At 38.9% G+C, this 22,991-nt stretch overlaps 1 protein-coding gene across 1 annotated transcript in view; it reads right to left on the reverse strand.

Annotated features, from left to right (window-relative positions):
- Positions 1 to 22,966, reverse strand: part of TXNDC5 (thioredoxin domain containing 5) — a 31,405-nt gene extending 8,439 nt beyond the window's left edge. The window contains exons 1-5 of the mRNA XM_063298873.1: positions 22,752 to 22,966; positions 9,406 to 9,555; positions 7,875 to 7,980; positions 6,832 to 6,928; positions 4,428 to 4,543 (exon numbers count right to left, since the gene is read on the reverse strand). Of these exons, the coding sequence (XP_063154943.1) occupies positions 4,428 to 4,543; positions 6,832 to 6,928; positions 7,875 to 7,980; positions 9,406 to 9,555; positions 22,752 to 22,966 (684 nt within the window). The remainder of the gene's footprint in view (positions 1 to 4,427; positions 4,544 to 6,831; positions 6,929 to 7,874; positions 7,981 to 9,405; positions 9,556 to 22,751) is intronic.
- Between the last annotated feature and the right edge of the window lie 25 nt (positions 22,967 to 22,991).

Below are 22,991 nucleotides of genomic sequence, written 5' to 3' on the forward strand. Positions count from 1 at the left end.
AACTTTTGTGTTCAGAGGCAGCATATGACTAAAATTCATGCTTGGGGATTTTGCCTTCATGCAAAAGTTTAATTTTTCAGAAAATCTAGCTAGCCACAGTTGGAAACAGAATCCTGGATTAATGGGCATTTAGCTGGATTCAGCAGAAATTTACAGCTGCAATCGAAATTATTCACCCCCATTGCAAATCAGGTTGATTGCCAAAATGTACAGACTTTCAGCTGTTTGCAATGAACAAATCAAACAAAAGCAATTGAAATAGGTCAACACAATGAATGCTTCAAGTGGTGTCCCCAAATTCAACTGAAAATGCAACTTATCATGACTTCTCCAGTCTCAAAATTATTCAGCCCCTTCATGGCAAGCATCTTCAGTACTTAGTAGAGCAGCCTTTTGCTGTGATGACCTGCTGCAGACGAGATGCGTAGCCAGACACCAGCTTCTGGCAACATTCCTGGGGAATCTTAGCCCATTCCTCATGAGCAATGGCCTCCAGTTCAGTAATATTCTTGGGTTTACGTGCTGCAATTGCCTTCTTCAAATCCCACCAGATTTTCTCTATGGGGTTCAAGTCAGGTGATTGTGATGGCCACTGTAGAATCTTCCAGGACTTATTCTGCATCCAAGCCTTAGTGGAATTTGAGGTATGCTTAGGATCATTGTCCTGTTGGAAGGTCCAGTGACGCCCAAGCTTCAGCTTCCTTACAGATAGCATGACGTTTTCTCCTAGGATTTCCTGATACATCAATGAATCCATCTTGCCATCCTCACGCTGCAGGTTTCCAGTGCCAGAGGATGCAAAGCAGCCCCAGAGCATCACTGAGCCACCGCCATGCTTAACTGTAGGCAGAGTGTTCTTTTCAGCATATGCTTCATTCTTCTTCCTCCAGACATACCACTGATCCATCGGGCCGAACAGTTCCAGTTTTGTTTCATCGCTCCACAGAACAGAATCCCAAAACTTCTGTGGCTTATTTATATGATTCTGAACATATTGGAGCCGACTTTTCTTGTGCTTTTGGGTCAGTAGTGGTGTTTGTCTTGGAGTTCTAGCATGGAAACCATCTGTGTTTAGTACGCTGAAAAGAACACTCTGCCTACAGTTAAGCATGGTGGTGGCTCAGTGATGCTCTGGGGCTGCTTTGCATCCTCTAGCACTGGAAACCTGCAGCGTGTGGATGACAAGATGGATTCACTGAAGTACCAGGAATTCCTAAGAGAAAACATCATGCCATCTGTAAGGAAGCTGAAGCTTGGGCGTCACTGGACCTTCCAACAGGACAATGATCCCGAGCATACCTCAAATTCCACTAAGGTTTGGATACAGAAGAAGTCATGGAAGATTCTACAGTGGCCATCACAATCACCTGACCTGAACCCCATAGAAAATCTCTAGTGGGATTTGAGGAAGGTGGTTGCAGCACGCAAACCCAAGAATATTACTGAACTGGAGGCCATTGCTCATGAAGAATGGGCTAAGATTCCCCAGGAATGCTGCCAGAAGCTGGTGTCTGGCTACACATCTCGTCTGCAGCAGGTCATCACAGCAAAAGGCTGCTCTACTAAGTACTGAAGATGCTTGCCATGAAGGTGTTAAATAATTTTGAGACTGGAGAAGTCATGATAAGTTGCATTTTCAGTTGAATTTGGGGACACCACTTGAAGCATCTGTTGTGTTGACCTATTTCAATTGCTTTTGTTTAATTTGTTCATTGCAAACAGCTGAAAGTCTGTACATTTGACAATCAACCGGATTTGCAATGGGGGTTGAATAATTTCGATTGCAACTGTATGCTGGTTTTCGGTAATACAGGAGCTGTGATATAACATGCCTGGAAAGCATTGTCTAATGATAGCAAGTAAGGACTAAAAAGGAAATAGGATTACCAAAAGCAAACATACAATAAGTAAAAAGAGCTAAGAACAACACCCAAGGACAGTGAGAGGAAGCTGAAGGAAGCTGAAGTCCCATTAAAGGAAATACAGTATTTTTTTAAAAAAAATCATGATAGGCAAATCAATAACAATAAACTTCAGAAAATGAAGAAAAGGAATAAAAAGTGGAAAACTATGTCAAATGCTAAGGAACGATCAAGGAGCTGACAATAGTTCTTCTGATGTGACATGATTAAGATCATTAGAGACATTATACAAACCAAAAACTTTCCCAAGACAGGTTACAATCAATACATAAAAACCATGATAAAAACTGGTTTCTAAATATTTAAACTAAGAACAACAACTTAAGCTATTAGAGGAAACAATTAAACTAATAGCAGAAATTGAAACATAAAAAGTAAGATTAGCTGAAAGAGTAGGTAAACATTAAGTGTTTAATTTTAAGTTATAAGGCGTGTGGGAATAAAAAAGATCTTTGCTTCGGGCTTGAAAGTAATAAAATAGGTACCAGGTATGCCTTTCTGGGAAGTTGCAAGACAGCTCTGAGAATGCATGCATATTCTTAGCAGCTCCTCACCATACCTCAAGCTGGAGGGATGCAGAGAAGAATCTCCAGAGATGATTGCAGGGCTCAGTAGGAATATACAAAATGAGATACTGTGATCCCAAACTATGAAAGGCTTAACAAGTTTCTACCTGAAATGGGTCCAGAAATGAACTGAGGGAGAGTGAAATATTGGGATGATATAATGCCGAGTTCTAGTTATTTCTGCGGCTGCTATATTTTAAACTGCCTAATGTTTCCAGACAATCTTCAAGAACTCTGCCCAACTGAGATATTAACCATGGTATTCTTCTGCAGAGGGCATAAAGAACTGCCAAAGAGGTCCAGAAGAATCAACATTCCTTTTTATAAGGAGAATATCTAACTGCTTGGACCCCACTGTAATGAGGGACAAGGGCTGAGCAGACAGGTGACTGGCCAGTTTACTGTGTATTTTGTCAGCATTCGTCAGTGTTAATGGCAACTAACAAAACTAGCGATAGGAAGAATGGAACAGAAAAGTTAGTAGCGGAACAATCAAGGTTAAGATATGAACAACAAAACAATAGAATTTAAAGTGTGAATAAGAAAAAGGATGGTGAGAGCAAATCTTGAAGACAAGGAAAATGTTAAGCAAAAAATCATACATAGAGAAATAATTAAGAATAACTGCTAGAAGACAGAAAAAGTTAAACCAGGATACAAAGTCAGAAACATGAATAGGAAAAAGAAATGGTAGCAATTTATGAATTAAAATAAAAATAATCTTAACTTTGAAATTAGAGAAAAATGGGAAAAGAGGAACAAATAACCAGTAACTTTCATAAAAATAACTTTCATAAAAATGAAATGATCCACTCCATTTTTCACAGCAGGAGTGCCCTGAACCGTAAGAAAGCAGAAGCAAAATGGTTGAATTGCCAGCTGCAGCATTTATTTATTTATTTGAATTGGGATGCTGCCCAACGCTAGCTAACTCTGGGCAGCTAAAATTATTAACCATAGAAATTATGGTTTGTATCTGAGCAAAGCAGGGAGGAGAGAGAAATTAATTCATTTCTTTTAAAGGCAATCACTTCTCTGTTCCTAATGCTACTGATGAAAAGGGCAAATGGGATAGTTAGATCAAGCAAGTTAATACTTTTAATCCCACTGAACTCAATGGAACAAGTCCAGTTTTAATTGCATTGATTTCAATAAGTTTAAAGCTGCTGTCACCAGACTATGCTTCGGGACTCTTAATCTCCAAACAGCATGGCCGAAAGAGTGACTCAGCAAGAAGGAAAATAGATGGGGAGCAACATGAAACAAGAAAAAATGGCCAGCAGAGAAAAGTTTAAGCAAACACCAGCCCAAAATTGCATTTTATTTTTTTTTTAAAGGTAAACATTCATTTTTTTAAAAGGAGCTTCCTTACATATGCCTGAGAATTTTTTCTCAACTTTAACAGTGCACCCAATTGAATATTCAGACCAGCAGAACAGGGGGTTTTTTTTCCCCATCAGAAAGCCAACAATATGACCACACTCCTGTTTTTACAGTTAGATGAAGCTGTTCCAGTGCCTACATGCATATGCCTAAGATGAAAAGAAGAACTCTGTCATAAAAATAAGCTGCAGGGGCTGGCCTTTTTTTTCCTTTAAAATAACAAAGCCTAAGGTATGCCTGTCTTTGTACTAACTACTCATGAGCTTTCTCACAAAGGGTAAGAATTCCTCTAGGATAAGCTGTTTGTTAAAGTTACTTCTCAGGATCCCCAGAATTGATCTCAAGGGGTCCTCTGGACAAGTGAGAGGGGTTTCACTAACACACAAGGCTCCAGTAAATTCAGGAATTACAGTAGGTGAATAGCTTGCAAGAAAGATTCCAGAACAGGAATTGATAATGTTAATTGTGGTTTAAAGCAAACATTGTTCTTTTTTGTCAATGCAACTGCCACAGAGTAATTCATTTTCAACTGAACTGCCATGCCAATCAAACTTACCTTCCCAATCTTGACAGTCTCTGAATGTTCAAGGAACAGAGGCAACTGTTCCCAGGTAGGTGCCAATGCCTTGCAGTGGCCACACCAAGGGGCATAGAATTTGATGAAGTGATTGCCTTTAAAAGAAAAAAAGTGCTGCAGTAAACACACAAAACAGAGTTTACTCATCTATTTAGTTATTAGGTCTTTATGCAGCAAACTTCAAGAGGAGGCAAATCTTTGCTTTATACCATACAGTATTTAGTTTTCTGTTTCCAAAGAATGGCATGTTTATTTCCTGTATTACACAGCATTCTTTTAGCTTTATACTTAATACTTCTAACCATCTACTCTAGATTTCTCCATTCTAACAATTCACTAAAAGGAGAATACTTGTTTGAAAGTAATCTTGCCAGATCTGCAGCTTATAAGGTTATCTATCTTTTCAAAGTTCTCCGTCAAGTTTCCTCATATAGCAGGAATTAACACTTCCTAATGTAGCTTAGTTCTAAAACTTTTCATCAGACTTACAGTTACATTCTTCCTGAAATCTTATAGATCTACTTGGATAGATGACAGCAGCAATTGCTGATGAATTCTCAATGGAGGAAGGTACTGGAGATAAAATCTTTTCCAACCTTGTTGCAATTATTGTATTATCATCAGGCCTTCATTGGACCATAAGATAGTAGTCTCTGCCTTCAATGTTCATTACAGGTAGTCCTTGTTTAATGACCACAATTGGGACTGGCAACTTGGTTGTTAAGCAAAGCAGTTGCTAAGTGAAACTGTGACTGTGCTTATATCTTACTTCAGCTTTCCTTTGCTTTACAGACCTGTGAAGGTCGTAAATGCGAGAACTGGTTTTAAAGTTACTTTTTCATCACCATTTGTAACTGTAAATGGTCACTAAATGAGGCAGTTGCTATACCTGTACTGAATACCTGGCTTCAGATAATACAAGGTAATTAGGTATGTCTTGTTTATTTAACAAAATGAAGTTGCAGTGTGCCTGGAGCTTTCATATCTTGCCATTCTCCTCCTCTTTGTGAGGAAAACTCAGTTCTCAAGTTCTCACTGCCAGCTTAGAAAACATGCATTTTATCTTACCAAAAGCAAAGCTGGTCCCTTCTTGGGGTTTGAGACTCCCTTGTTTAAACAGCCACAATTAACATTATTTTATTTTTTTTATCCTACCTTTATTTTATAACATTAGCCTTTTATGGCTTAGGCAACTTGTTAAAGCAGCTTTCTCCAACCTGATGCCCTCCGCTGGCCATGCTGTTTAGGAGTTATTTACTGTATTTATCAGAATTGTATTTTGCCTTTCATTCAGAAGCTCAAAATTTATATGCAGTGTTCCCTCCTCCTATTTTTTCCCAGAGTGCCATCCTATGAGGTAGACTGGGCTGAGAGAGAGACTGCCCCAAATCATCCAGTGAGTTTCCATGACTGTGGGTGGACTAGAACCTGGGTCTCTTCACTCCCAGTCTAGCACCTTAACCCCCGCACTATACTGGTTCTCTTAAGTGAACTGGGATTATGTAAATGGTAGTGCCAGGGTAGGTTAAGTTATGCCAAACCATGTTAATTGAATTTGGACACCTCTGATCTCTTCCTCACAATCATTAGCAGCCTCAGCTCATCATCCCCATCATAAGCCATGGGGAGACATTTGTTTACAATACCAGAAAATCAACCAGAAGCTTATTCCTAGTGTTGTTGAGCTGTTGGAACTCTTCCCATGCCCAGAGTACTTCCACCCTTGCTCTCTGAGAGCAAAGACTGGGTCAGTGGTGTCTGCAGGCTCTCCTGCTGTAAGTTCTGCTCTTTGGTGGGGGGGGGGGGGTTGACACTGAGATGCACATAGAAGAGGGACAGAGCTTGCACTGCAATGCATCCCTTGCCCTCCTGCTGTTCTGGGTGCTTTCTGAGTTTGAGGCAGAGAGAGTGAGACCCTGGTTCATTCCATCCGATCCATCATTCTTGCCATCTTTTATCCTCCTTTTCTTGGTTTTATTGTAATTTCTTTATTTTAATTGTTGTGAGCTGCCCAGAGTCTTTGGGCGTCAGGGGGCATACATTTAATAAAGTAGAAAGCCCTTCAGAATACCTATGCCATTCACCCCGCAGAATAGCCAGCTGTAGCTTCCACTCCAGCCTGAAGCTGAGAAAGGAGTAGGATTCATCACCACTACTGTATTGAGCTTAAACTAAACCAAAGGTCAGCACAACTCATGGAATATAACAGTCTTTGGCAGAAAATAATGGAACAACTGCTACAATCAGAGTGTTGATTAGATTGTGGAAGGCCTATGTCGAATCACTGGCAGCTCCAAATTTTTTCATTATGAGATCCTATAAATCAACACTTCCTCTAAAATAAAACATTGAAAAGAATGTTCAGTATCAATAATCACATCACCTTCCGCTACATGCTCCTTGAAATTAGCTGCTGAGAGTTCATAAAGGCCTTGCTTTGCATCAGATGCTTTTGGTGGCTCCAGTTTAGGTTCTTGCTCCTTATATATAGCAACACCAAGAAAAAGAACACACACACAGAACAGCATGATTAAACCTCAAAAATACAGAGTTAGTTATATTGCTATCTACAGAGTAAAACTGTAACAGCTATCCATGTTAACTACAAACATGACAATTATTCAATGTGGGGGGTTAAAAGTCAAGTTTTAGTAAATTATCTTATTATAAACATATTCATACATACTAGCTAACCAAATTTAACTTCTTTATGAGTGAGTATGTAGTATCTTTATATATTTTTGTGTATGTTTGTATCTCCCCCAACAGAAACTCAAAAACTTTGGCATGATTGTAAGGGAAGAAATTCCCTTTCCCTACAGCATCTTTCCACAAACAGATGTCCTGGGACCACATCACACAGAATTCCCTGTCCAGCTTGGACAAGCACAGCTACAGGCAGTGAGATTGGGGAAATCTTCCCTAAATTAAAACCTAGAAACAGCCATATTTCAAGAAAAATGAAGAAAAGCTGACAGTAGGAAAAGGCTCCTCTGAGGAGTAGTTTCTTCATGCATACATAAAAGTAATTTGTCTTTCGTCCAGTAAAGAAAACAATGGTCAAATTTTATTTATTTCAATTTCTAAGCCCTCACCCCTGCCAATGGCTCAAAAAAAAATAATGCTATTCGTGTTCCCCTATTGTTTCCCTTCAGTTTTAGCAGCATTGTACTTTTTAAATTTCAGATATAGTAAGTGGTATCAATGTATGTTGTCACACATAAAAACAACAAACCCTGTGTTTGGTTTCCCTTGAATTTTAGCCAAACCAATCCCTCCTTCAATATTCTTCTCACATCTCCATAAAGATAAGATTCCTGGGCTCTTAAAATTCTGCTACAGAAATGTAAACACGGCTCTACTGGCACCCTTTAACAATTCAAATGTATATTGTCTCCTGAATAAGGACTGTTTCTGATTACGTACAGCAGATGCCTCTTTTAATGTCTTCAACATCCAGTTCTCTAGTGACTGATAGTCTCTAGGTCCCTGATATTTTGCAACTTCTTGGTCTGGTCTAAGTAGTTTTAGACTGCAATGCAAGACAATAAGGAAAATAGGTTCATAGTCATTTAAACTTGAAACATTTTTAAAACAATCATCACATTATATCAGATCTCAAAAAACATTCCTCACAATGCTTTCTTAATACTAATTTTAAAATTTCCATTGATTTCAGTAGCATGGCACAGCCTTGAAGTTTCCAAATTTAAACTTCTGCCATTGTTCTGTACTTTCAAAAGCTCTTTGAAAGTGAAGACAAAGGCCAAGTTAACTCTCATGGAGGTACCATCAATAAACTTTCTTTGCCCCTAAAACATATAGTTTATATACTTCTGTTCTAAACAAAGCTACTAAATGAACTAATTGTTCAGGTTTCTAGTCTGTAGGGAAAATTATGGTTGCCTATGATGTTATTAAAGTATCTGCATTCCTCTTTCTTCCCAGACTTCAGATCAGTTTTGCATTTCCTTTAAAGTGTTTGTTTCTTTCTTTAAAAATGTAAAAAAAATGGGAATAGAGTGCCTGAAAAAACATGGCAGATACCAGATCTGCTCTGGTATTTGGCTTGCAAGGTGGCCAAACTGGAAGCTAAGCTGTTAACTCCCTAAGTGAAAAACTCACTACCACTGCAATTAGGAAATTATATGCCACCACTCTTACATTAACAATTATAAAAATAATAATTTTTTAAAAATTAAAAAACATCTCAAGAACTAAGTGTGATCTGCCACTAGATATCAAGTGAAATCCTTGTACCTGTGGTTTGCTAATAAAATCATGGATAATTTACTATAAATGCAGAAAGAATGGAAAACATCTGATGTCACTAAATGCAGTCTGGCCAGGATGAGCTTATGAAAGTCCCAAAAAAGAGGGGGACTCTTCAGAGAGGAATTACCTCTGCTCTAACCCGAACAGTAAGCCCCTGCTAAGAACCTTAGATGGATCTTTGGAATTACACCCTAAACTTCCTGGCTTCCCACTATTTTGTTTTTGATTTAGCAGTAAACAGTATCTTAATGTAAGAAAATGGTTAATACTTTTTTTATCCAAGTCTATTAGAGCAATTCATCTACTTTCTGTTAGCTATAAAACTGTTGTGGTATATTTGCACAGCTGTGCTTATCCAGGTAGAAACACACTTGTTTACAATACTCTGTAATATAATCTAGGACTAGTAATGAAAATATTGCATGCTCATCTTATATTGCCATACTGCTTTTATGCCCATGAACAAAATAATTAAAGCAACAGATATTATGAACTTTTAAAAGCTACTCTTCTTTCACTGCTGCATAAGCTATTGCTACTTAAATGGTATATTCACAGAAGGGAAAGGAATTAATAAATATAGAATGTAATGTATTTACAAAACAAATAACCAAAGGCTCTCCTCAAATGGGTAAGAGTTGAGGGAGAACACATAAAGTCATTATTATTCTTTTATACATACGTTGGGTATCCCCTGACACCAAATTCAGAACACAATGGAGTATCTGTAGTGCAATCCACCTTTACAACATAGACCTGTGGATTATCCATGTTGTTGTACTTTTCTGCAAGTTCATTCCAAGTTGGCTGGAGACGCTGGCAATGCCCACACCTGGAATTTTTGAAAAAATATTCTGGTGAAAAGGTTGTTAATAATTCTTAATCTACTATTCTATATTATTGAAATTAGCGACATGAGGAATTCTATATATATTTGACTTGTATTTTCTCTCCCATACCTTGTATTTTATAATTGACTGGAAGGCAGGCCCAAGTTCATTTTCAGCCTGTATTTTTAAAATTGTATTCTTTAAAATCCTTTGGTTCCTTTGAAGTTTAGCAGGAATTTTTTTAATATAGGGACAATAAAGGCACAGAAGATTCTCTAGATTATAGTTTTTCTTTAATTGCTAATGTTACATTAGTTGATAAACTAGATGTGACAAACCAGTTTATTAGGATAAAAGTGACAGAGTTTCTTTTATATCTATTTCTGGGGTAAATATAGTATAAAATCTTACTGTACTGATCACTGATAGAATGTCTGTACTTTAAAATCTCATTGCCACCATCAAAAAAATGCTAAGCTTCTTTGGGATTATCTCTTCTCTTCAGCCTTTTCTTGGTAGCACTAGACACTGGGGAGGAAGGTGCTATATTCTGTCTCTCATTTATTCACAGGATCATTTAGTTTTGAACAGTTAGCATGTCACTTAACAATAATGTTGCCTGGACAGATAGTATATGAAAAATTGTTTCCCTTTAATCAAGATCTCCATCTTTAATTACAAAATATGTGTTTTGTCTGTCCTAAGATTGTTACAGGTATGTTGTGTTGTCTATGTATCAGTTACTCTCTTTCTTTTCCTCTTTTTACTTTGTCCCCTGCTTCCCCCAACAGTTCTTTTAACATTTTGACTTATAAAGAAATAGCAGTTAACTCTTTCGGTTCTACCAGAGCAACAAACCATTTCATCAAAAGCTTTATTTGTTGTGAGTTGAAAGCTCCATTAAAATGGAGGAGAAAGCAAGATTCTGGGCCACTTCTAAATTGCCTCTCCTATAGAGAAGCACTGGGATAATTTTTAATTTTTTTTCTCCACAGCCCCCAACTTGATCCATCCCATTTCCAAGCTCAATCTTTATTTTGCTGGCTTCTACCCTCACATCAAATTTGGTTCTATTCTATTTGATTTTCAGAGTTGTTGTGTTGACTGACCAACAGAGTCCCAACCGCCTTTACATAGGGCAAAGCCTTTCAGAACTTCAGAGAAATGTTTAAAAGAGTGACTTGAATACATAATACGTAAGAAATTATCAGCAGCTCTCTTTCCATTTACAAAAACCTCCCTGTTGATTGTTTAAAGTCAAAGACTTTGGGCACTGGTAACCAGACAATAGCTATTCTGGTTCAATATGGCATTCCTGTTAAACCAATGAAAAACCAGGAACAGTTCTGGAATTCTGCAAATCTGACAGAACTTTAAGAAAAGCTCAGCAGTGGCTCTTATGAAACACCACAGGTCCATCCCCATTCTTTGAAGTTCCTAGAACCTCACATTTCAATTTAATAGCTAAATATAATTAGTAGTATGTTATCTTGAACTTTCTCCGCTTTTATTAAGATACATGAAATAGGCTTTCCCTTTTTATTCTAGTTCAATCTATGCCTTTCTTAGTAAACTAATATGAAGAAGTAAACTTTATAAGGCGAGGTGGGGGGGACAACCATGGAGATCAAATGAGAAAGACGATTTCATGAGATTAATTATTCTGGAACAGAACTGAAGGATGATAGTAATAATGAAGATAAAGAAAATCCTACAAAGGAAATAGATTCTGGGTATTTTGATTGGTGAACATGGCACTATTTGAAAATAAATGCAGACTAACGCATCTGTAACTGATAGCTATCTAGCTTGTATGAGGAACCTGCCTCTGGGAAATTGATTCCACTGTCCAACTGCCCTTAGTGTTAGAAAATGTTCCCTAAAACTCAATAGGAATTGACTTTCCTAGAAACTTAAATCCATAATTCTATTTCCTGCCCTTTGGAACAACAGAAATCAAGTGTTGACTTTCTTCGGTATAACAGAACTCTTGTTTTGAAGAATGGTATACAAACACATGAATGCACACACACACATCCTCCCTCCTTTTCCGGTACTTGAAGAGTTCTATCATATCACGGATTTGTCTCATCCCTAGGATAAGCATTCCCAGTTCCTTCACAGGACTTAATTTTTAACCCTCTGATCACTCTTGCTGCCCTTCTCTGAACCTGTTGTAGTTTCTCTGAATCCTTCTTAAAATGTGCCCAGAACTGGACACAATATTCAAGGTGGAATCTGACAAATGCAAAATGGTGTAATTATTTTCCATGATTTGGCAACAATATTTGTGTTGGAACCTGAAATTGCATGTATTATTTCAGCCACATCATACTGTTGACTCATATTCAGTTTGTAATCAATTACTGTTGAAAACCCTTTCCCACAAGTAATATTGCCAAGATAGGTATCTGTCTTGTATCTGAGCATTTGCTTTTTGTTTCCTAAGAGAATTCTCCATTTGTCTCTGCTAAATTTAATTTGATTATTTTCTTCACATTTTTCTAAGCAATATTTTGCATGGATGTGTCCACATAAAACATTGGTAGTCCAACTCAATTGGAAAGAGACTTTAACTTCCCTATTGACCTCAGATCGTTGTGAGCTTTCACTTTTCATTTTTTCTCCTCACTGGAACTATCTGTAATTACACTTGTGCTTATAGTATCCCTCCTTCCCTCCCTCCCTCCTTTCTTTTTCTTTCTTTCTCTTTTAGAAACACTGACCAATGTTTAGCTTCTTTTCCATCAGAGATTTCTTACTATGGAATTCTATTTATCATTAATTGAAGTTTATTAACACCTACTTTCATAAAGTCTAAGATGCATGCTTGAGTATACCCAGGTTTAGTTGAAAACAAGAATTTCAGCATGACTTACTTATTTTCTCCAAAAATTCTATCTCCACATCATTAGCCAAGTCTTCTCTATAGATTACATCAAGACACAAAAAACTGCTCTTCTTGTGCCTTCCTCACAATCATGAAAAAGAAAATTGTCCACGGGAGAGGTCAGAATTCACTGACCTTGCAAGCTTTATCTTCGAACAGATGTGGGGAAGATTAAATCCTATCACTAATACATTACATTTGTTTAAAAAAGCAGTTTTAATAGCAACCAAGTTATGGAATGGAGTCAAAGCAAAACTTCAGGAATGGTACAAAAAGACTGTGATTTCACATGGGAAAAATGACACTTAGCAGAGAAAGGTCTAATGGAATAATATGCTATGCTTCATTCAGTGGAAGCAATTTCTGCTGGTAGAACAGCAGGGGAGACAATGATTTCCTCTTCCACTGTAACCTGCCATGAATTCGAAAATCTGCTCTAGAGGGTCCTCCCAATTTCCACAGCAGATTTTGAAGTCACGCAGAGGGGTTGCAGGGGGCACAAAAGCAAAAGAAAGCTTTGCTGACTTCTGTTTGCACAGAATGGAATCCAGCCTATATGGCAGACATTTCTCCTTTGCAGGAATATGCATCATGCAATTACAACAGTGTTAAATAAAGTGCACACATACACACTCATTGTGGTTTAACTCAAGTTTCCTATTTTATTGATGTGGAAATTTGACCAAGTCTTGAATAGGTTATTTCTTTGATAGAATCTAAAAATTATTTTGATCTGCACATTTTATCCCCCTAAGCCTTGAATTATTTCATTCACCATTCTCAGTTCCTAAAAGGCACTGCTGATGTTTTAGACTACTTTATAAACGAGGCCATCAGTGCTGGGAACTGAGCAGAAATATTGTCAAACCAAATTTATACATACTATCCCTCTACCGCTCTATTTTATTCCATGAAAATGCAATAGCCTTATAAATGGTAGAATCCTGGAACTCTTGCAAAGTGTAGATCTCAGAGCTTCCCTGGTCATTAGAATGACTTAGCTGTGTCAAGAAGAAAATCTAGGACACTCGAGTAGCAATTAGACAGTTATGGGTAAGCCTGTCACTGAAATGTTATGTCTCATATGCCAAAATGCTTCAGGCCAGCTCTTTGAATTATACTTGTGTCTGTATCAATGGCATTACAAATAAATGTTTCTATAGCCATTTCTATCCACTTTCCTATCTGAGCTATGAAAACCTAACAAAATCACAGACACAATGCTGTGCTGATTTTGGTTTAGAAACTTAGGAAATACGAAGATCCTATTTTTAGGAATTCCTATGGATGGAGTTTATACTTTCAAAATAAAATGCTAGCTATACAATTCATAAAACCTGTATTAACTTACAGCAACTTTGCAAGGACCAGAGCAGATAGAACAGAAGTTTGCAGACCACAGGCAAAGAGTTCCACTTCTTTCTTCTCCATCCTGAAAGCCCTATGTCCTTCTCTGTTTCTCACTTCTGAAATCTTCCCCGTATTATGGGGGAAGGATCATGAGGGTTACCCTAACCCCAAATCTCACAAGCATCTGTGTCCCAGACCTCAATCTCCTATCCAGGCTTCTATAAAGGAGATCCTATAAAGTCTGAACTCCTACAAACTGTTAGGAGTTCAAGCCAATCAATTCAACCTATTCCATTTTCATTTTTGCAACTGACCCCTTCAATATTTTGTAGGTCCTGGGAAGTTGTCAAGAAAATGTCTTTGTTAGACTCTATTTTCCCCCTTTTAGTTGACAAGCTGATATATTTCAATATACTTGGTTTTTTTCTTATTTTAGAGTGGCCTGACTCACTTCCAAACCAATAAACACTGTGCCATCCAAGCTGAGTAGTATTTATATACTATTGACTCTTTCCTTTCCCAAGTTTCTTTTGTTCACCTCAAAGCAATTTTGGATAGAGCAGACTTCATATTATGGTTACCCCATTAGAGCAAGTACTGTCCCCAAAGCCCAATTTGCAAATATTTACCATGTGCCTCAACAAATTGCATTGCCATGTCACCTCCTATTTCCCCAGCAGTCCTTGGAAATAAAAACAAACAAATGAGCAGTGTGCTCTGAGTCACATCTTTTGACTCCTCCTACAAACAGGCACAGCTGAAAAATATGGTTGGTTCTGTCCATGGTTCATTTAATGTGTTGTCTGAGCCATAGAGTCTGTCTTGTTCCCTTTGGAAAAAGTCAGAAAAAGAAGCCAAGAACAAACTGATGGGGATCACAGGACTGGCTGGATGCTTTATTTAGTAAGATTTTCCATCTATTTTTCCATCTTTAAATTAACTTTGAGGTGGAAACATAGAGGATATCATATAAAATCCATTAAAACTAACAAAAGAATTGCAACTTACAAACAATTCTCAAACAGGTCACAAAATCAATGTTGGCTACTAGAATTGGTTCCTAGAAAATCTAAGCCTCCTTGATCAACATTTAAATTAGGATTGCAACTCAAAGTCAGCAAAATACTTTGTATATACTGTACTGTCTTTCTTGCTCTAAGACAAATTTAGGAAAAGAGACAAACACATAATTAGTTGTCTGCACTTACTGGAAAAGTTACAGCTGTCTTTAGAGAGAATAGCATGCAAATGACTTTTGCATGGAGATCCTCTCCTTGTGGCTTCTCAAGTAACTAATATTGCATTTTGGTTATATTCCTAAACAAGTAATTCCACATATTGATCTAGAAATGAAGTTCTATCAAACACCAACTCAAATTTAATGTGGGGAGGTAAGAGGTGGGAGAGAGAGACATATGGTCACATGTACTTCAACCTACACATTACTTTTGAAAACAGGTTCAAGATTTTGGGGGCAGAGGAGGACAGATTAATGTTTCTGCTTTCAAGGAATATGTCCATTGAAGATTCTTCTGTGACAATGGGCACTATCACCTCTTTGAAGATATGGGAAAGCATCTTAATCCCTATATAGGTAGTACTTGTTGAACAACTGCTCATTCAGTGATTGTTCAAAATTACGATGGCACTGAACAAGGAGGACTTATGACCGTTCCTCGTAGTTGCAGCCATTGCAGCATTTCCACGGTAACATGATTGCAATTTGGGTACTGACAACCAGCTCGCAATTGTGACAGTTGTAGCGTCCTGAGACCACATGATCACTTGATCACTTGCTTCATGCAAGATGGGCAGTGACGAAATCTGAAATACAAATAAATATATAAATCACCAACCAAAGTCAATGGGGAAGCCAGCAGGAAGTTACAAATGGTGATCATGTGACGAGGCGCTGCAACTGCATGGGATTTGCCTAATGACAGCAACTGGGACTGCCGCAACGGCTGTTGTAAGTTGGCGCGGTCACGTGTTGTGCTTTATGGCTGTGTCACTTAGCGACAGAGCTGCTGGTCCCAATTTATTTATTTAATTTATACGCCACCCATCTCACTATCTAAGTGACTCTGAGTGGCTTACAATTACTGTTGTTAAGCGAGGACTACCTGTATGTCATTCACACTGTTGAAGCCTAATGATATAAGAGCCTGCTGGATAAACCAAAGGCTTAAGCATCCTAGTATTCTGTTCCCAAATTGGCCAACCAGGTACCTACAAACAGGATGCAAATGTAATGCTATTTAAGATGAGACCATACGTATCATTTCAAATTTTCCCCATCAGAGTTTTTCGCAATGTAAAAGTTAATTTTTTATCTGGCTTTGCTTCATCTAGACTTCATGCCCACTCCAAAATTGTAACAGAGGTTAGCAAGCTCTCCTTTCCACATATGACCTTGAAAAAGCAGGGCAGTGGGAGTCAGCCATTCTTACAAAACGAAGATGTGTCAGATCCAGCTGAAGCCGGTCTTATCAGTGCTTTTGGTTCTCTGCCCAGGAAGGAACAAGACAATATAATACATAAGCTGGAAAATCTTAAGAAAACCTTACTGGTCACTATTGCTACAGCAGAACTACTTATTGATCTTGTATCTCCAATTACTGACACAAATTGCCATTATTCGGTGGACAATGAAATGGATGGAAATTGCCACCCAACTAACAATTGTTGCAGCCTTTATGGGATGAATGAGGAGCCTGCTGGAGAGTGCCAGACCTTGCTAACTATTGAGGAGGAAGTATATGGGGATGGTTGCTATAGACCACTCCTCCCACACTTGGACTGTTTTAGATTCTTCACCACTTGGATTCTTTATTTTTACTTCTATTTATATTATTTTTTACTGTATTTTACTCTTTGTATTTATCGTGATGATATTAATCGATAGTTGTAAACCGCCCAGAGTCCTCCAACGGGAGGAGATGGACGGGGATAAATTAGATAAATAAATAAATAAACAAATAAAATTTCCCATATCATAGACAAATGCTGAACAATGCTCTTTGGATCTTAGACCTTTTCCACATGATGGCCTTTTATTACACCCTTTGGAACCTACTAGTCGTCTTCCCCAAAGTTTAGATCTGGATACTGCTATTGGAAGTTCTAAAACCATCCAACTGGAAGCTACCCCCTAAACTCAGGTGGTGTTACAACAGGCAACACTAGATAAAACTCCAGCTCTGGCCCCATTCCAGAAGAAAGACGCTGTATCTAGAGCTAATGCACGATAGTACCCTCAGACTCTAAATGACTCTATCCCACAGAAGGGGGCATCTCTATCCTCTCCTGGAATGTTGCAGGCTGGAAAGCAAAGACATCAGATGTTTCATTTATGGAATATATTTCTTCTTTCGATATTCTTTTGTTTCAAGAAACAGGGGCTATGGAGGATCTATTACTACCTGGATATATTCCCTTTACTTGGAATGCAATTCCCAGTACAAGAAAAGTAGACCATCAGGTGGCTTGAGTTCTATGGTTTCTGTTAAACTCAATGTCCCAGTATTTATGCTGGAGTCTTGCTCAAAGGTGGCTCTAGCCCTCATACTCAGATTTAAATTTTACACTGTACTATTTATTAATGTATATTTCCCCCCATTTGTGGGCATAGGGAAATAAATAATGCCTACGTAAATTTGCTATCATGTCAATACCCAGACTCTACCATAATAATAGCTGGTGATTTTAATGCATGTATTGGCCAATCTGATGCCTCTCTGCAAACTCATTTTAAGTGGCCAATGCCCCCTAACACGGATGTGGGCTATTTATCACCCAATCTAAAGACCAAAAATGTAATATTGCAGGATTTTCGTCTGCCTCAATTCTGGACAGTTTAGATCTAGTTATACTTAATGGCACTGTCAAGGGTGACATAAAAGGGGAGTTTACGTTCTGCCGCCCAAACAGGGCCAGTGTGGTTGATTATATTATGATTTCCTGGAACTTTGTATGTCATATAGCTTACTTTTATATTGGAACTCACCCTGATAGTGCCACTTTCCACTAATTTGTCTTTCTGATTCTAAAACAAATCTCAAATCATTAGAAGTAGCCCACTGCCCCATTACATTACAATGAAGGGGCAAGTACAAAAATAAATGATCTCAAGATTTGGCTAAAATTATGTCTGGAATTTTGACCTCAGAGGCCCTGCTTCAAATGCATATCCAGATTTGCTCATCTGATTCATATGAACAAGTAATATCACTGTATCAATCAATTACTGTTAATCTTCAAGCCCCCCAATAGGATTTACAACAGCTAATTGTGTTTATGCACATAAAAAATTTAAATCTTGGTATGATAATCACTGCATTAAAGCTAAAAAGGCTCTCTTAAACGCAATAACTTCCTTTCACCAGGAAAATTCTGCAAATGCCTCAAAATTACTTACGATTAAAAAAAATTAAAGAAATGGCAGGCTATAAGAGAGAATTGGAGTAATGTAATTTTAGCAGCAAAGCTCAAGAATTCCACTTGGTTCTGGTGTTTAATAAATCAGTCTCTTACAGATAGACATTTTGGCCCTATTATACAAATATCTGCAGATAAATGGATCATTTTAATAACATCTTTAAAAGGGAATCTGCTGTAATCTCAGATGTGATTCCCTCTTGCAATGACCTCCCAGATTGGCCACCAGCATCCACAGCTGAGGTTAAAGATCTTATTGTCCAACTAAAACCAGGTAAAGCATCTGGAGGTGATTTTTATCCCCCCAGAATAAATAAGGGAAAATAAAGACCGAGGGGCCCAGTTTTGGCCACCTTATTTATACACATTAATAACACAGGACAATTTCCATCTGACTGGAATCAGGCCACCGTTGTACTGATATACCAAAATAAAGGAAATAGACGCGACCCTACAAATTATAGACCTATCAGTTTATTAAACACAATAAATAAACTTTATGCCAGATTTTTATATTCAAAGTTAGTGGATTGGGTACAAAATGAAAATATTTAGAGAGGATTTAGAGAGGAACGTTCAACATTAGATCATTGTTTGGTTCTTTACCATTTGGCAGAAAAATATCCCCCACCCCCATGGTTCCCTTTTTGCAACCTTTGTTGATTTTAGATCAAGCTTTTGATCTAATACCAAGGGAAAGTTTGTGGGATAGTCTGAGACATTCCACGACTGACAAAAGGCTGCTAGCTCTTATTCAGTCTCTTTATTCAAATACCTCCCTGAAAATTAGATGCACCCCCTGGGGACATTTATCTAAAGCAGTCCCAACTTACAGAGGCTGCATATTAGCTCCATTACTTTTCAGTTCAGAATCCAATAATTCAAGTGCTTGCTGTTTCAGCCCATCATCCACCTATTTTGGCTGATCGTGCAATTCCAGCACCACTGTATGCCGATGATGTAGTCATTATGTCCACCTCACAAGTGGGAATGAGAAAAGCACTTAGGGCCCTAGCTTTATTCTGCACAGATCAAAAACTTTCAATTATCAGAAAACTAAAGTCTTAGTTTTTGCCTGACACCATAAGATTCACAAATGGCAAATAAATGGGACTCCAATTGAACAGGTGTGCACCTATAAATATCTTGGAGTGCAGTTCCATGCTTCCTTATCCTGGAACGCTCATTTTCTGTACCGGGCAAGTGTTGCACAGCATACCTCATCAGCTATTGCAAGATTCTATCATTCAAAAGGAGCCCATTATATTCCTGCAGCTTGCAAGGTCTTTCAAGCTAAGGTAGTCCCTCAGCTTCTCTATGGCTCTCAAATCTGCTCCCTTGCAAAGCTTAATATTATTGAAACCATTCAAAATTAAGTTCATTAGAGCCATATTGATGGTACCAAAAAGTATCAAAAGTGCTACCCTATGGGTAGAAATAGGTATAGTTTCATTGGATGCCAGAGCATGGTTCCTTCTTCTTACCTTCTGGCTAAAGTTAATTGTTTCCTATAGGTTTAGCTCCATTAGTATTTAGAAATCATTTAAAGTCATCGTGGCTAAAAAAAACCTTAGATAAAATTAAATTGCTGGGCTTCTCTATGGAAAGTCGGCGCTCATTAGGATTTCATAATGCTAGAACCGCCCTTAACGATGAATCTAAAATATAGATCTCCAAACAAATTTAAGTAAGGTGCTACACCCCAATATTTGTTATTTTCTTCTAAAAGGATTTGTTCCAGCTTCTTATTTATCATCCATTACAATTTTGAAATTTTGTAAAGCTTTCACCTTAGCCAGGTTGGACGCACTGACCTCAGCAGTCCTTTTTGGACGTTTTAAGGGTACTCCTATGCACCTTCAGTTATGTCCATGTGGTGATGGCTCAGTAGAAACCCTAAGCCATATGTTATTATACTGTTCCCTATACAAGGACTCTAGACAGATCCTTAAAAAAAAAAGGTGAAAGGTCCCCTGTGCAAGCACCGAGTCACGTCTGACCCTTTGGGGGGACGCCACTTTCGCGATGTTTTCTTGGCAGACTATAGCAGGGTGGTTTGCCATTGCCTTCCCCAGTCGTTACCTTCCCCAGCGAGCTGGGTACTCATTTTACCGACCTCGGAAGGATGGAAGGCTGAGTCAACCTGAGCCGGCTACCCAAGAGAGAATCCAGCTTCCGCTGGGATCGAACCCAGGTCGTGGGGAGAGTTTCGGTTGCAATAGTGCTGCCTACCACTCTGCGCCACACGAGGCTGTTAGACAGATCCTTATATATCTGATATTGAAAAAATTTCCAGGCAGGGAGTGTGATTTCTATTTAATGCTACTCCTTTCAGACAAGGACTCAAAAATATCCTCCCAGGTTGCCCAGTTTTATGCTACCATCTATACAATATGCCGCACCATTGCTTAGGTTTAGAATTTCTTAACATAGTATTTTATTTTATTTTAGTATTTTTATTAATTTTAGATTGTATCATACTGGTTTTTTTTGTTTTTAATATATATAAATGTAAGATTGTTAATATTATATATTTTGATTGTATCTGGCTTTAGGGCTGTAATAAATGTGTATATATGTATGCAATTGCATCCTCATGCTTCCCACAAACTGTACTGACAGGTATTTAATACTCAAGATAACATGCAATAATCATGACTAGTAGATTTTGGTCTATTCCCCTTTAAAAGGTTTGTTGCAATCACTATATCTTATGGCAGGAAATTCCAGTTTCTGTATATTGTGCAAAAAACCATACTTTTAAGTCAGTTCTGAATCTCTCACTACTGAGTTTTAGTATATATGGCACCAGGTTCTAATATCATGAAGGAAGAACACCGCACCGCATGCTCCACACAATTAGTAACTTCTTGTGTGTTCACTTTATTTCTGCAGAAATTACACCAAATATTGTAACCTTTTCTTATACAGGAGCTGTCACTGATCATTTTTGTCTAATGTTTCTTGTATTTTTGCAGCTCTGCATAATTTTCTGAGTGTGAGCAGGACTATATAAAGTTCTGCCAGTTTTCCTTGGATCACTTTCCAAATAATATTCATCAATATGAATCTGCCTATTTCACAACAGCCACGTACTGAGTCAAAGCTTTCATCATGCCATTCGGCACCATACCAGTATTAAACCTCCTGAGTTCAGTTAAACATGTTCACGCTGGTGTATGAAACCTTACATGGTTTAGGTCTAAGCTAAGGACTAACTGCTCCCAGAGTCTGTCCCACACTTAAATCATCAGTAGGACACCTTTTGTTGTTCCGCCAAGGATGCCTGACAGCACTGTAACTCAGCTTTTTTCATAGTGAAGCCCAAGTTACTGGAGTTGAAGTAAGTCCCCACCTTACTACAGTCTAGGATGGGACTCAACGTGTATGTTTTCAGACCTGTGAATGCCTCCATTTTAACTTTGGTATGGAAGACTGTGAGTTATAGTCCCGCCTTAGGCATGAAATCAGCTGAGTGTCCTTGGCCCAATCACTTTCTCTCAGCCCTAGGAAGGAGCCAATGGCAAAAACCTTGCAGGGACTAGGAGTCAAAAACTGACTTGACGGCACCCAAAACAAAAAACAAAACAAAACAACAAAACATCATCTTGCCCTGGGGCTTTTTTGCTCCATGAATATCAATCAACAGTGCTAGACACTTAACTTACTTTGTCATTTCAATATCTATTCGCCTTTGGAACTGATGTTGCTATTTTGAAGTAGCCTTTGTGATCTGGTGTGTCTCTGCTTCACCTATTAAAGTTGCTGAGCTTTCTATGTCCATTTGCATTAGGAGTTTATGTATGATGTTGGCACACTTGGTTCAATTCTGCAGGAGCTAATACTGCATGAGTGCAGAGAATGGATGAGCTACTGCAGTCATTACTCTAGCTTAACTTCAGAAACTGATTCTAGGGTGGGTTTCCTTTGTTGTATCATTTCTCCAGGCCCAATCCCACTGTACAGCAATTCCATCAACATTTCTCTTCCAAGGGGAAGCTTGCAAATAAGGCAGGATCATAAAAGATGGACTGCAGCAGTATGCTTCTGGGATTAGAAACATCACAGTGCCCCACCCCACCTTTTAAATGTTTATGTACACAACAGGGGCACTTTTTGCAAGTTTCTCGCTTTTGCTCTCATCCATACAAGCCAGCGACTCAGGAAGAAGTCCACTTTATGCGTTTTGGGGAGACAGCAGTAACTTTAGCTCACCAGCTTCTACCAAGAAGAGATTAAGGGATTTGCTTGCGAGGACGTGATTTCTCCAAGTCTCAGCAAACCCCAGCCGCTTCCTGGCACAGTCTGGAGCTGCTGGAAGCGGGGGAATAGGCGGGCACGGGATTTGGGGGAAAGCTAATGGAGGCGGGGCGCGGATGGAAAAGGGAGCCCACTCCCGCCCTTGACTTTCCCGGCGGCACCTTTCCCAACCCGCCATCACCGGCTCTCTCTCCGGCTGCCACGTCAGCTAGAGCCGGAGAGAGGACCTTTCTCCCTGTCCAGGCCGCCGCCGCCGCTCACCACGGGGCGAAGAACATGACGAAGTGCGGTGCGCTCTGGGCGCCATGGTGCAGCATCTCGGCGTTGTAGAGGTGCCGCGCGTGGGGGTCCGTGTCGTCGCGGGCCGCCTCCGTCTCCTCAGCCCGCGCGGAAGCCCCGCGCAAGACGAGGCAGCCGAACAGCAGAGCTAGGCGGGCGGCGGGAGAGGAGGCGCCGGGACGGAGAGCTGCAGCCATGACGGTGCTGTAAAGGCAGAAGGAG

This window comes from Candoia aspera, chromosome 3 (genome assembly GCF_035149785.1).
Source record: "Candoia aspera isolate rCanAsp1 chromosome 3, rCanAsp1.hap2, whole genome shotgun sequence".
Taxonomy (NCBI): Eukaryota; Metazoa; Chordata; class Lepidosauria; order Squamata; family Boidae; genus Candoia; species Candoia aspera.